This window comes from Alternaria alternata, assembly GCF_001642055.1.
Source record: "Alternaria alternata strain SRC1lrK2f unplaced genomic scaffold CC77scaffold_45, whole genome shotgun sequence".
Lineage (NCBI taxonomy): Eukaryota > Fungi > Ascomycota > Dothideomycetes > Pleosporales > Pleosporaceae > Alternaria > Alternaria alternata.
In genome coordinates, this window is record NW_017306234.1 from 44,215 (window position 1) to 58,638 (window position 14,424).

General features: G+C 49.1%; 6 protein-coding genes across 6 annotated transcripts; 2 read left to right on the forward strand and 4 right to left on the reverse strand.

Moving 5' to 3' along the window:
- Positions 1-1,274: 1,274 nt before the first annotated feature.
- Positions 1,275-1,934, reverse strand: CC77DRAFT_1036377 (hypothetical protein; the record flags this gene model as incomplete). Its single annotated transcript, XM_018527009.1, has 2 exons — positions 1,275-1,827; positions 1,876-1,934. The coding sequence occupies 2 exons, from the start codon at positions 1,932-1,934 to the stop codon at positions 1,275-1,277; spliced, it is 612 nt and encodes a 203-aa protein (XP_018378783.1).
- A 1,179-nt stretch (positions 1,935-3,113) lies between these two features.
- CC77DRAFT_1036378 (hypothetical protein) lies at positions 3,114-4,507 on the reverse strand (the record flags this gene model as incomplete). The annotated part of the gene is made up of 6 exons (XM_018527010.1): positions 3,114-3,194; positions 3,336-3,557; positions 3,615-3,962; positions 4,018-4,117; positions 4,188-4,315; positions 4,376-4,507. The coding sequence occupies 6 exons, from the start codon at positions 4,505-4,507 to the stop codon at positions 3,114-3,116; spliced, it is 1,011 nt and encodes a 336-aa protein (XP_018378784.1).
- A 1,016-nt stretch (positions 4,508-5,523) lies between these two features.
- CC77DRAFT_1003454 (FAD-binding domain-containing protein) lies at positions 5,524-7,367 on the forward strand (the record flags this gene model as incomplete). The annotated part of the gene is made up of 4 exons (XM_018523209.1): positions 5,524-5,945; positions 6,013-6,229; positions 6,284-6,678; positions 6,729-7,367. Exons 1-4 carry the CDS (start codon positions 5,661-5,663, stop codon positions 7,365-7,367), a joined length of 1,536 nt encoding a protein of 511 aa, XP_018378785.1. The 5' UTR covers positions 5,524-5,660.
- A 622-nt stretch (positions 7,368-7,989) lies between these two features.
- Positions 7,990-8,430, reverse strand: CC77DRAFT_1067954 (hypothetical protein; the record flags this gene model as incomplete). The annotated part of the gene is made up of 2 exons (XM_018529052.1): positions 7,990-8,362; positions 8,411-8,430. The coding sequence occupies 2 exons, from the start codon at positions 8,428-8,430 to the stop codon at positions 7,990-7,992; spliced, it is 393 nt and encodes a 130-aa protein (XP_018378786.1).
- Positions 8,431-9,909: 1,479 nt separating this feature from the next.
- CC77DRAFT_897700 (hypothetical protein) lies at positions 9,910-10,690 on the forward strand (the record flags this gene model as incomplete). Its single annotated transcript, XM_018533551.1, has 2 exons — positions 9,910-10,395; positions 10,448-10,690. Coding segments are annotated over 2 exons (729 nt in total), but the record flags the coding sequence as incomplete, so codon positions are not given.
- Positions 10,691-11,438: 748 nt separating this feature from the next.
- On the reverse strand, positions 11,439-14,066 carry CC77DRAFT_1067956 (kinase-like protein; the record flags this gene model as incomplete). The annotated part of the gene is made up of 3 exons (XM_018529053.1): positions 11,439-12,125; positions 12,174-12,953; positions 13,005-14,066. 3 exons carry the CDS (start codon positions 14,064-14,066, stop codon positions 11,439-11,441), a joined length of 2,529 nt encoding a protein of 842 aa, XP_018378788.1.
- Positions 14,067-14,424: the final 358 nt, after the last annotated feature.

The window sequence follows — 14,424 nt, forward strand, 5'->3', positions numbered from 1 at the left end:
TCCTGTTGTATCCTTTGTATCGTATTCGCGCCAGTGACTTCAAAAAAGAACATCCGTGTCAACTGCAGAGGTAGCGACCACTTGTTGGACTCAGAGACAGGTGGAAGAATGACGCCACGTACATCTGTTCAGCGCCTGGTCGTTGCACTCGTCTACTATAGCAAAAGCGATTCGCAACTGGATATTTATCAGCCATCGCGGTGGTTCATTTGAGTAATCACTCATGTGCTAAGGCCGTTAGTAATCTCTCTCTGCTCTAGGATGTCGGCAGCGACAAAGTTGCCGACAGTCAAGTGGCCAAGAGTTGCTGATCCTTTAGTGCTTACTCTGTACGGCCCTTTTCTCCCCATTTCTCACCATCGCACACGTTATATCCGACCGGCAACATCGATTGAAATTCGCAAAATACTGTGTAGACTTCAATCGTGCTGGGGAGTCCTGGATATCCCTTGAGACCTCGTAGCACAAGAGCCTGTTCACCTTTTGAGCCAGATTCATGCCACTTTTGGCGTCCATCGGATCGTCATCGCCATCCTATCATGCCTCAACACGGACACGTAAACCGCCGAGTCTACATAAATGCGCAGGATTCACTTCTACTAAGAATCTTTCGTGATCGTTAGCTAACCTAACCTGCTATTGCTGTGCTATCTAATTGTCTGCATAGCGTGTTGATGGTCCGCAAGAGATAGTAGAAGGTCGTGTAAGAGCACGGCGACTCCAGTTAGAAAGGTGATGGTGAGCCAGAGGTGAAGTCGCATCACCGACATATCCACGCGAGATGATACAATACTTTTGCCGTTATGCTTGGAAGCAAGTAGTATAGAGGCATCATCATACGCAGATCTGTTTTGATGATCAATGCTGCTACCACTCCATCAGTCTAGCCCGTTAGAGTCAATATGATCGCCAAGCTGCTCTTGAAACCACTGTCCGTCTGCAGTCAAGCAAATATCCCTGACCTCATCAGATAAACTTGACAACGAGACCGATGAACGGGCATGTGAGAACTCATTGTGGCTTAGATTGAGTCCTGTTACTGCCTTCTAGCCCCGGCATGGCCGACTTGGGCCGTCCAGGAATCTCCATCTGCTACCGAAAATCTTCGGATTGCACAACGAATGCCTAGATCTCGTGTGATTCCGAGTCTTTGGTCGCGAAAGTGAAAGTAATCAGAACAAGAGCTCGATTCATAATCGAGCAAGATAGATCAGGTAGATTGGGGCAGAGACACGTGCAAGGGCTAGTACATGGTTCGGCCACTACAGGAAGCGCTACTCAATTAACCGTGGGGTATGCGTCCAGATGTCCAACCCAGTCTTGACTCCTGCTATAGGTGGAAGCCCAGCATGAAGGGTTCTTGGGTCGCCAGCCCCAGCGTTATCGAGGTTTTTCCAAAACAAAGCATTTCCTGGAATGGGTCGTATAGTAACGCCTTCATGGTCATTACAATCAACAAACTGACACCACCTCGTATCCTCTTTCGACCAATCAATTCTCAAATCTGGGAATCTCGTTCCGCACGTCTCGCAAGTTGCCTCAAGAATGGCGAAAAAGGTTGTAATACGTTGCGTCTCGTTCTCTGGCACTGGCTCAAATTGTCTATGATCCCAGTGAGGTTTGAATTCTTGGCCGGCGGAATATCGAGTCATCTGAAGTGGTTCGTGATCTTCCAAAGACGTATAGCCTTGAAAAGAGGAGGCACGAGATATGATTCGCTGGACTACCGGGTCTGAGCTGTTCAAGACAGCAGTGGAACTTGTTCGCTCATTCGAGATAGCTGAGCTGTTCCCGATACCGACTGTTGATCTCATAAACAGATTCTCGCTGTTCGATGTCAACATGTCATGAGCTCATGTTCGGGTAACGACATACCCAGCCTGAAGGAGATGATTTCTCTCATATTTTGGCACGAAGTCTATTATGTAGATCATCAAAGGGTCGAAGGAGAGTATTCGTACCGAATACGCGTCGTTATACTGCAGCCTGGGGATGGATAAATGGAGCTGTGACCAGGACAATGCTGCTAGTATAGAGAGAACGCAGCAAGTTAGCGCTGGGCGACCGAGGGGATTGAACCACGCCAGAGAATACATCGTAACTGGACGAAACAAATCGAATGCTAAAGGCTCACTCCAAGGGATGAGCTGAGTTCGAGTTCTGTTTTGGCATTGCCTCATTATTCAGAGGAACAATGTGGGCGATGTACAAACGTACAACATCGTGACTAAGTTGAATCGGACCGCGGAGTGAACTCGTTCCGCAATGCCAAAATCGGAAATAATGTCATAAGAAGGGCCGCAGAGTAGTCATTCTTCACGATATCCATAAGTCGTGTACATGGAAAGAACAAGGCTGGGGTTTAAACCCTACGTAGTGCTGACGGAGAGGATTGAGGCCAGTTCCTGACTCGTAGTGGCATTCAAGTATATAAAGTACAAATGTTATCATACATTCAATACTGCCCTCAACTACCCCTTTCATCAAGCTACTTCCAATCAACTGTCAAAATGAAGTTCGCTCTTGTAACACTCGCTCTCTTCAGTGTAGCACTGGCTGTGCCAAACTCGCAATATGTCGCACGTGACGCTCAACGAGGCCCCGTTCGACCGCCCGGCAACACTTGCTCTATCACAAATGGCTGCAGAGTTGTAAGTTCCTAGCTCATAATCTTGCATCGCAACCTGCTAAGAGATTGGACTTTTAGGAGGGAACCACGTGTATCTGCCCCTAGGATTGATCACAACATTCGCTCGGACTCCTTATTTCACAAACGAGTTGGAAAGATGTGCGATTAATTGACAGCATTGGAACGGCTGGTGGAGCATATAGATCAAGCAATATGAGACGATTTTGCAAGATCAATCGAAGTCCATAGTCCGCAAACACTATCATGTCGTGAATGACCAAGCATCATGTTGGCAGCGGCCGCCCAGCATCCTTGTGCCCCTTTTGAGTGAGCCTCATGATGCATGGTTCCCATTGAATCACGTCTTCTTAACGCGGCAACGCGGCTTGACTAGCCTCTTGCAACTAATGTTACAGCGAGTTAGGTAGAACAAGATTATGGCAGGAGATATTGGTTCTTGTCATATACGCTACATGACCTGGAATTACTCCTTGCTCTGTGCATTGCTGCGGTGTTCAGACTTAACGTTGAACTGATCTGTCACGACAATGATATCCTTCCCTTGCTGTTCACTAGTAGCCCCTTGGATGTGTTCAAGCCTTAAGTCCTCTTCGTTCAGAATATGCTCTTCGCTTTCGTTGTCAAAAGTCAGATCTGTAATGTTGTGGCGCGCCTCGTGTGGTGCCGCTCGGCTGATTCTGGCGACACCTAAGCCACCGTCTCCCAAGCCACCACCTATGGTTCTAAAATCACTGCCTGGAGGCGGCTTTTGTGGCTTTGAATTGCTCGATCCGATCGTACTGGACAAGAACGGGGCGAACCAGTTCTTGAGTAGGGGAAAGATCATAGGCAGGTTTGTGGTAAAGATGGCGATGAAGGTTTCACGCGTGCCCCAAGAAGCTGTGAGCTCGGCGCTGTTATGGGGATCCTAGAGGGCAGCCAATGTCATTATCGCGAAAACATCGTTCAGTGGAGAGTTTCTTACACTGATGAGATAGAAGCTCTTAACTACCGCGCACACGATCACCAGCATGCCAGCGCCAAGTACTATCATGGCCGCTATCTTCTTGTATCTCTTCATACTCGACTTCCATAACATCGGCATTGGTATCAACAGCAGGTATATGTCAGTGAGTACGTTGAAAACGAACGTTACCCAAATGAGATTCTTCGATACCGCTGCTGTACATGCATTTCCAGGATCCGGATTGATTTGCCAGTAATGGTGAAAAGGCCGGCAGGAAAGATAGATCGTGAAGATTACGGCGATGAAGCTAGTGACAATGAAAACGAAGGCGACACAAATGCGGGTCGTATACTTATAGAGACCGTTCTATGTAATGATCGTCAGTCTAAGCTCGTGCATAAGATGCGATGAACACACATACTGTAAGACGAAGGTAGAAAAGTGCGACGCAAAGCTTGAGTGACCAAAGCAGACATGCGGCGGTCGTCCATCCTGCTACTTGGATTTTAGATCCGGTAACCCTGCAATCACATTAGCTACAAGAAAGAATGTTGTTGCACCTTTGGCACTTTGCACTGGCTCTTAAAATACCTCATGCCATACTCGGGATCGTCTCGCGAAAGCGCACTGCGCTCATGAGGTGTCATGCCATCATTTGCGAAACCATGAACATATACCCCTAGGCTGTACCCAAGGCTGCACTGAGCTGTATAAATGAGCTGGCGATGAGGCCGTTAGCAGAGCTCGACAAATAGTTAAGAATGATTCTAGTTACTCACGATCGCAATCCATACGAGATAGTCGTCAACTTGAAGTTGGCGATAGCCTACCGCTGAGATCCTCGCGTATGTGCGCAAAAACGTGAAAGAGACGGCGAATGCGTAAAGAGTCCACAGTTCCACAACACCCATGACGACACTTTCTGGAATAGCGTGCTCGGTCACAACTCAGCAGCAGTAATGCCATTGATCTCCAGAATCGAACTAGGTCGGAGAGCATTGCGACGGCACCGGATATATATCCTTTACCTCCCCGTGTTCGCGATAAGCCACAAACACTAGTTGAATGAGCATATCCTTAAGCTAATTGCATCTCTGTGATCCGGAGTCACATTTACCGCCAAGCTTGAGTTTGCGGGCCGACCCTATGCAAGGCGTAGTTAACTTAACCGCAAATTTGTTGGCTTGACATGCGGTATATCGAAAATGCGGAGCAGATCGTGAAGGCGCGTCAGCGAATACGATATCAAAGCGGGCAATGACCTCTATTAGTAAACCCTGTTGAATTCGACGAGCGACTGGCCGGGGAAACCAGGTTTTGCATGGAGAAAAGACCGTGTTCTTGGATCCGTCCTTGCCGCGAGACATCATACCTAGGCACTTGTATTTTGATGCTCTTGAACCCGAGATGTCTCCTACATGACTTGCGTACTACTCTGCGCGAATTCAAGCATCCGAAGTGTATTCGTTCAGTTCTCCGTCGACTTTCGAAATACAGATGCAGTCCTGAGAAGCACGAGACGCGTGGTCGCATGGCGCAGTCAATTGCCGGCGGCAAGGTCGGCAGAAGGCAAAACCCGTATCTCAGGGCAGGTATGTGAACTGCTCAAGCTACGGGGCTGTCTGAGCAGGACAGGACCGCCGCGCAGGCAATAGCCCGGGGAAAGCGGCTATTATTGCGCACGCGGTTGGCGGTGCGGCTCGCGGGATCTTGTCCGAGCGCCGAGCCAATCGCAGTAATGCCGGACCTCACGGGGGAACCTACCAGTTCGCTCGACAATATGCAGGCGCACGACTCGCAAATCTTCAAGACCCTCGTAGGATCGGATTCGCACCAATTGTGTAACCTCAGCTGCATGCTTCAATCTATGCTGTCCCGCCTCCACGACGTCTGGACCCTGAAAATAAGGCCTCCGTAAGGCGGTGCGGAAGTCTTCCTCATTCAGCATGGTGCTTTTCGCCCTCGATCAGTTATTTTGTTTTATTTGAGAAGGCTTGAGCCACTTCAGCACATTGGTAGCCTGCATTTGTACCTCGCATCAATTGGCAGAGCCATACCAGCGCCATGTATCCAAGCGTCCTGACACCATTGGCTGTTGCAGGCTGGATCTTGACCTCATTCGCGCCAATCGTTTCAGCAGGTCCTACTTCGGCGTTCGACATCTTTTCCAGGACCCCTGCGTCAGGCGTCGACGTGAATGCACTGGCGCCGTACCTTTCCGCCAACGCCAAAATCTATTTACCGGGCACCAAGGAGTTCGCTACTTACACAACTCGATGGTCCAATCTGGAGGCTCCCACGCCCAACGTGGTAATCGCTCCAGGTACCGAGAAGGATGTTCAAAAGATTGTGAGTTTTGCGATGGGCGTATCTGTGTATAAACAGGCAAGAACACATCTAATGCCATGTGCTGCAGGTCAAGTTTGCCAACGACTTCAACATTCCATTCCTCACCTACAACGGCCACCATGGGACACTCACAACCTTGGGAAAGATGGACTATGGTATTGAGATCTATCTTCCTCAATTAGACTCCTTCTCTATCGCCAAGGACGGAAAGTCGGTGACTGTAGGCGGCGGTATCAACGTGAAGAACATGACGGATGCTCTTTTGGCCGCTGGGAAGCAGACTGGTAAGCTCAGTTTTCGCACTCATGGTCATCCTGTCATGATCTAACAATGCTTAGTGACTGGATGCTGCGAATGCGTCAGTTATTTGGGACCCGCCCTTGGTGGTGGTCACGGGTGGTTTCAGGGTCGCTACGGCCTGATTGCCGACCAGTTTCTTTCGATGAATGTTGTTCTTGCAAATGGCGACTTGAAGACAATCGACAGCAAGTCAGACTTATGGTGGGGTATGCAAGGCGCTGGACACAACTTCGGTGTTGTCACGTCTGTTACCTCCAAGGTTTACGATGTCACACATTACGATTGGGCGATCGAGACTATCGTATTCAGCGGTGATAAGGTAGAGGAGGTTTACGATGCTGTCAACAAATACATCGTGCAGGATGGAAAGCAGGCTGATGACATCCATGATTGGACTTACTGGCAGAACGATGCAAGGTACAGCACTGAGGGGGTAAGATGATTGACGAGCACTCATGATTTCCGCAGCTAACACGAAAGCAGCCAGTGATCATCATCTTCATCGTTCAAGAGGGTGTGACTACTGTCGACACCAAGTACACGGCCCCCTTTCACGACATTGGTCCTCTCGCTGCTATACCTGAGTCCGGCACCTACAAGGATCTGGCAAAGTGGACTGGTATCGCGCTCGAGTCGCCTCCATGCCAGGATTTCGGCTTCAACAACCCTCGCTTTCCCATCTACATAACCTCCTACAACGTCACTGCACAGCGAAAGGCCTGGGATGTTTACTCCTCAGCCATCAAAGGTGCCGAAAACCCATATTATAACTCCATTTTCATGTTTGAAAACTACGCCAGTGCCGGTGTTCGCTTCCGCGACAACGATACTAGCGCATACGGCTTCCGCGATGCGACCACCCTCGCTGCACCTTTGATCATCTATAACTCTACTGGCAAGGCAGAGGACGAAGCGGTCAAAAAGCTTGGCACTCAGCTTCGCGACATCATTCTTGAGGGAACCGGATCGCAGGACCTACACACCTACGTCAACTATGCGTACGGTAATGAAGGACCGGAGGCCTGGTATGGCCATGAGAGCTGGAGGCAGAAGAAGCTTAAAGCTCTCAAAAAGAAGTATGATCCCAAGGGAAAGTTTAGCTTCTACGCACCCATCGCGTGATAGAGGAAGATTAAATAAAGTGACAATGATAATAAGCTAATATATCACGTTCATGCTTCTGGTCCAACTAATGACAGTATCATGCAGCATTGATGATCATTAGCACACATAACACATGAACTGAAAGATGGCAAAAGCCCGCTCGATTCTAGCTCTTCTACAACTATTGTGTACTGTTGCTGACCTGGAACGTAGATTTAGAGGCATGGCATTCGCCTTGTTGATGGCAACACTACTTCGATATATCATATTCAATAACGATAAAAGATATCCCAATTGATTGTTTCGAAAGTTCGTATTCCTTGCGATCTAAGCTATGTAAACTCTGTTTCTCTTGAAAGGCTAGATACTCTGCTCATACCTTTTCGCAGTTCAAAAACCGGTATACTCGAATCCCACATATTGAGACTGCTTAACGGGTTTTCTATCACGCCGGCATTGTCAACCTTGATTCAGCGTACTTAGAATGTACCCATGTCACACAGACATTGCCTACAATATGCTCACGCGGTTTTATCATAACCATTTGCCGGAGTTTTGTAGTAGAGACAGGTTTTAGGACTTGTACCTGGAGTCTCCTGATTCCGGGGAAGTCCTCGAGGTTGAGATTGGATCTGGTGGTCTATGCCTGCTCCAGCTGTTCGTCTTTCAAAGGAGGAGCTCCGGATTGGTTGCTTCCCAAGAGGATGATGAACGTGATAGCCCTGCGAAATTCAGGCGGAAACTTGGCAAGCCAGCGGCGAAGATATCTGACCCCATGGAAGCACTTGAATGAACCGAGTGACCATGGCAAGACGCGGCTCTCACTGTATATTTGACGACAGACGAGGAGCAAATCCCGGTGGTCGTTCCGATTAGCTTTAGGTGTAAGATTGATCGCACGTCCTTTCGCATCGATATTCCATATGTTGCCGCCCAAAGTGAACTCGTAGATCCTGTTTCGCACCTCACCAGGAAGGTCGAGGAAGGGTGAGGTAGCAAGATTGTGCTCGGTGCTACGAGAGTTGAGAACATGAACATAGCATTGCGGACGAGAGACTTACATCCTTTGGAATTCCGTCATCGTGAGAGTTGGCAAGGTATATCTGGAATACAGTATTGCAGTTGAAATGACTAGTGATCGGTGGAGCATATTGTCTAGCTTGGTAGAGAGAGGAGAAGGTTATATAGTGGGAGGGAGACCATAGGAGGCGATAATGTGCCGACGCCACTATGATGATCGCACTTCACTGAAAACGTTTGACTGTCGCTCTATTCTCACTCGACCTGTGCGCAGTTCAATTTCACTTACACAATTGGAATCGTTCCTTTGCCATCGCGATTACGACTCAAATGTCGCCTGTGGCTACATGGGCCTCGAAATGTCTCAGATTCAATAGAATGATCTCTTAAACCACAGTGAAAGAATATAGATGACATGATGGATTTCAAGTGTCGCGATGTCCACCTGTGCTACGGCGTCCGGATGGCGCTTGAGGTTTGTAGTGGGTGCAAATTACCTTGTTCTTCTGAATTGATGACCCGAGGGGTGGAAGACGCTTCTCATTGCCTGACATAACTACACAAAAGTGATCAAAGGTATATACGTGGTCGTTATCAGATAGAGCAGAGAAAGAAAAGATGAAGTGATACTGCCTACAAGAGATAAGACAACTGCTTATATACAGTAGTCTGTTTGCTACATACAAAGGAATGTAAAGACAATCGACCTGATTGTATATAAGATAGAAGCTGATGGACACCAACAGTCGTCGGGATTGCTGAGACGTGCAGCGGATTTGGCGTTGGCGTGGATGGCTCAAACGCCGGTCCGACTGAGGTCTCAGCATCCAACACGACAGTCCTTTCGCCAACCATGCTGGCAACATTCCGCCACAAAACCTGGCTAAATTCGCCATCGCAACAGAGTATGTGACATGTCTCGCTGAGAAAGCAATTCTGCGATTCTACCTTGCGTTAGACCGACGCCTCGACGAAAGTAGTCGTCCTAGTCAAGCTCGCGACTGCCGGCGCAGTCTGCCATGGTGTCGCGTCCAGGTGCGGGACGGTAGGGGCTCAACAACAAGAGTGTAGAGAAGGTCTTAGTCCTAAAGGCAGCGCTCTAGCACGCGAAACGGTAGGTGTCAAAAGTCGAGGGCGAAGTCTAATCGGCCGGCTAGCGGGACGCGATCAGCAGATTGGGCAGACGCGACAGACGCGACCCTGAGAGCGGCCCAGACCATAGTCAACCGCAATGAAGCGCACACAGGATCACCGCGCTCCATGCGATCTGGCGATATGCGCAACCACTCCTGGATGTGCTCCAGGGATCTGTGAGATCACAAGACGGTAATTGAGACGGTGCAGCCGTTCGACAAAGTGCTAAGCGTCATGACGACATCATGAAGTGCGCTGCATCCAATGCGCGCGTCACGTCCTAGCAACGCCGGCGAGAACAATCGGAAGTAATCATCGATACCCCCAGGACAAGGGAAATCACAACGTCCAAGCGACTTCGGCGTCAACAAACCGCGATACAAGCATGCCTTCCGCCGGGCTGAAGATCCGCGATATCGCGCCGACGATCACCACCTTCTCCACGCCATTCAACCGCTTCGCGCCGTTCGGGTATCGCAGATTCGTTGCGGTAGGCAATCGAGCCACAGCCATCCGACTACACGACAATCGAATACTGCTTCTCAATCCCATACAGTTGGAGGACGCGGTGCGCGACAAGCTTGATCGACTGGGCGGCGTCCACCTCATTGCGAGTGACCTGGGCCATCACATGTATGTCAAAGACTACGTCGATGCATGGCCAGAGGCAAAGACTATCGGAGTTCCGGGACTAGATAGCATGAGAAAGGACGTGAATTGGAATTATATCTATAAAGACTGGCGGACAAGTCCGGAAGACCAGTTCGACTTTGCGCAAGACTTCGAGACCGTGCTATTCGAGGGTTTCATTACATACTGTGTCGCTTGGTACCATAAGCCAACCAAGACATTGATACAGTCAGATCTCATGATGAACCTGCCATGTACAGAGGTATGTTTGCGCCCACATGCAATATAGAGTACGGACACTGACCGAATGTCAGCAATACCATCCCAGCTCGTCAGACCAAGGTCCGCTATCGCGCGAGTTTGCGAAGCGCGCACATCCTCGATCGATATGGGCGAAGCGCCTCGTGTACTACATAGCGACTGTTGACTACACTTTGATGCGACGCGATGCGAAGAAGGTCGCGGAATGGCAGATTGACCGAATAATTCCATGCCATGGCGACGTTCTCGAGAGTGGCGGAAACGAAGCTTGGTCATCGGTGTATGGGTGGTTTTTGAAGGGCACAGCCAAGCCAAGTGTGATGAAGAGGCTCATGAATCCCATCATGAAATTTGCGAGGAAAGTGTTTCTGATGTGAGACATAGTCGTACCTGCTCTGTCTTAAAATACAGGTGGCACGGCAGGGTCTGCACCCAAGAAAGCGAGTGAACTTTGGAATGGTACCAAGTCGTATTCCTGAAGTATTGTTCGTTGCCATCCTTGCTTTAATCTCCTTGCCGTTGAGGCCTAGCATAGTAGACCCTCCCTGCACTTCGACCCACAGCATTATTGGAAACGATGTGTAAGTTGGGTTTGTTATATCGAAGAACTTTTCGGAGTGGTGGGTAGCTAGGTCGTCAATATGGAAAGTGACCATGGCAGCAGGCATGCGACAAGCCGGTTATATCGCAATTAAGTGGCCCACAAAGGGCAAGAGTTCGGTATTCAGTGTTTCGGAACTCTCAACAACCATAATACTAGATACGTCCTCGAAGCAAGATCAGCTTGGACGATTGAATGCATTCGATGGCTACCGATATAATGGAGCCTTGAAGTACGGAATGATTTTGCGAAGTGGTGAGGCTTGCTGGGAAGTATATGAGGGCTTTGTTTCGAGCCGATGTGATAGCGTTGCGGGATCGTCTGTGGCCGATTCTTTGGAGCAGTGCTTGTTACTGAACATCACTACAATAACAATCCGAGAAGCTTTTTCATCACCAAAGTCCAGTTCGTATGACGACGTCCTGCTGGTCCGGATTGTTTCTTCACCCTTTCAACATCCGCTTAAGCTTAACCAGGGGTTCTCGGAACCACTTTTTTAACTTCTGGCTGATACGGTGCTTCTTATTGTTCGGTTCGGTTGTCGGAAGAGACCGACTTAGTATATCGATGCCAGCGGCATCCTCGCGCGATGCTTCTGTGTGTTCTGGTTGCGATACTACCTGTAGGAATTGGTCTTTCGTCTCTTTACGCGTCACTGCTGTTGTTACGATCTCTGCAGGTATTTTCGAAACACTTTTTTCAAGTGTGCTTGGTGCGAGGTCCTTATGAACCTTGCTTTGCTCAACATCCTCTCGTCTCGATTTCCGAGATCTTGTGCGCATGAGCAGTCCGGGATCGCTATCATCCCCCATTATGAGATCATGATCATCAGCAGCCGATTCGCGCGCTTCTTCAAACAGGCTTATATTCGCCGGCGCACGCAAAGAGGGTGCAGAGTCGTCTCGTCGAATATAAGCCAGATCTCGCGAATGATCTGGTGAAAGACGTGTAAAATCTTCGGGATTATTCGCTTTCAAGATTGAGTCCAGAATCTTGGAGAGGTCGGTGCAGATAACGTCGATCTTTTCTCGTCGATCCGGCGTGCATCGGAGCATCTTATCTCCAATGACATCAAGCAACTCTCTCGCGAACGTAGTCTCTGTGCTGAGGTCTTTCAACTCTCTCAGGCGCTGGATAGCGATCAGTATAGTTAATCTCCAGATTCTCGGTGGTCTTACGTCTTTTACGGCTTGTTTGACCTGCGGTTTCCGTTGTCCATCTTCCGATTTCGCAATATTGAAAAACTTGTCGATTTTGACTCCTTCATAGATCACCAGATCTTCATCTTCTCTTTGTAGACTGAAGGATTCAACTTCATCATAGCCTTGGAGGTACCAGACGACGAACTCTAGAAAGACGCAGCCCAAAGACCAGATATCGTACTTTTGTGAGATCCTCTCCTCTATGTCCAACTCGGGTGGTCGATAAGCGTAACTGCACCCGTCAATACGTGAACGGGGGACGAGAGACTTCGAAGATTGCGAATGATAGCGTGTAAGTCCAAGATCGGAAATCACGAGAAGATCGTGATCAGTTTCATATTCTTGAAACCAGAGGATATTCTCGGGCTTGATATCCCCATGCCTTCCCCAGTCACGCTCAGCGTCGTTGAGTGATCCAAACGAGGATGATCGGCCATTCTTTTGCCATGTAGTAAGCCCGTGAATCCTACTGACTGCCCTCGCAAGGCCGAGACATTGTTTTGCTGCCCATCGCTCGTCCAACAACGTAGGTGGCCTGGTACGATGAGTTTCCCAGAATTCACCGAGATTACCGTCCGCCCATTCGAAAAGAAGGTAGAATTTATCTCCGTGTCGAAACGTGAGCAAGAGCTTAATCAGGTGCTTCTCTCTCTGCACCTGAGCACAGGTCTTTTCAAGTGCAGCAAGCTCATCTCTGTACGCCTTGTGATCCCCTGCCTCTATAGCTTTCAATGCGAACACTGGTTTGACCGAAGACTAAAGGTGTTAGACTTGCTTGAGAAAAAACAGCACAATACGGATACTAACATTTGATCCTGTAAAGTTGTGGTGACTTGGGTGGATTTCAACCTTGTGAACAACACCAAATCCTCCATTAGTCTTGTGTTCGTATTTCTTCCAAGGAAGTCTGATATTTGACTCCAGCTCGTAAGAACACAGCCGGTGTTCCTGTATATCAAAGAAGGGGACGAAGAACATCTTCTGGAAGGAGCAGAAGGAGTTGATGTCAATTCTACTCCAGTTCTCCATCAGCTTGTCATTCTCTGAGTTACGAGTTCTGACACATCCCATAACGCTCCCCGCTGAGCGTTCGAGGGGTAGGTCATCGTCCCAAATGTCCTCTCGGATGAAGTGCTCAATATGTGCAACTTGTGACATCAGGACCAAGATACCCAAGGTACGTCGCCGACTTCGTCCCGATATTGGGTTCACTATACTCTCAAACTTCTTCTTCAACTCTTCACTCGTTGCGAAATTGTAAGTCTCGTCCAAGAGCAATGCGATCGCCTTAGCATCTAAGATGGTTTCAAAGGAATCAAGTGGCAAAAATTCTTCCTTATCGAGCTGACTCCAAGCCATAGATCCTTCAACTTTGTTTTGAAGGTCAGACAAGATACATCCGGACTCTAGTGGATCCCGTGATCGAGAAGAGCGACGAAATCTCCGCTCTTCAAAAAGCGCTTCGAGAGGAGAGGACATCACCGAGTCGCAACCGCTGGGTGTGTGGAAAAGTGCCGAAAAATTTGCCGCAGCAGCCTCAAAGCCCAGATCCTTGACTTTGTGAACGGAAGACTCGTCCTCGCTTCGTCTGCTTTCCGATGCCGGGATGGGTCTCCTATCATAGTCGCCTTCATCGACCGGACGACTCTTCCCTTTCCCATCGTCAATGGTTATGTCAGGGCCACCGCTAAACTCGTTCTCTCCGAAGTACAGTGGCCTACCGAATCGAGGACTGAGAAGACCCGAATTTGATACCGGTATTGTCTGTCGTTGAACACGTGATCGCGGAACGTTGCAAGTTCCATCGGCTGGTTCGATGCCTGTAGCCTGTGGGTGATGCCCTGCCTCCAGCACTGTGAGTGGATCCATAGCTCGAAGCTGTCATGTCCTGTGCTTGGTACTCAGATGTGTGATGGCACAAACCACATCGAACCAATTAGCCCTCTCGACATCCGGGAAGTGAGTTCGAAATAGAGACAGGTAATAAGAAGCGGTAAATCGTGGAGGTAGCGTATCCGAGCATTAGTTTCATGAACGGAAGCAACAGGGCCTGAGATTGGTCTTAAAGCCCACATACCGGCTCATATTCCGTGCATCTCGAGCCGCTTGAGTATTATCAAGCCCCCAAACTCCTGCTTGCAGGGGCGCAAGACGGGAGTTCTGTGTGTGCACCTGGTTTTCTGCCTGAATTCTGATTGGTTCTGGGTGCCAGAACTGTGCATGGTGG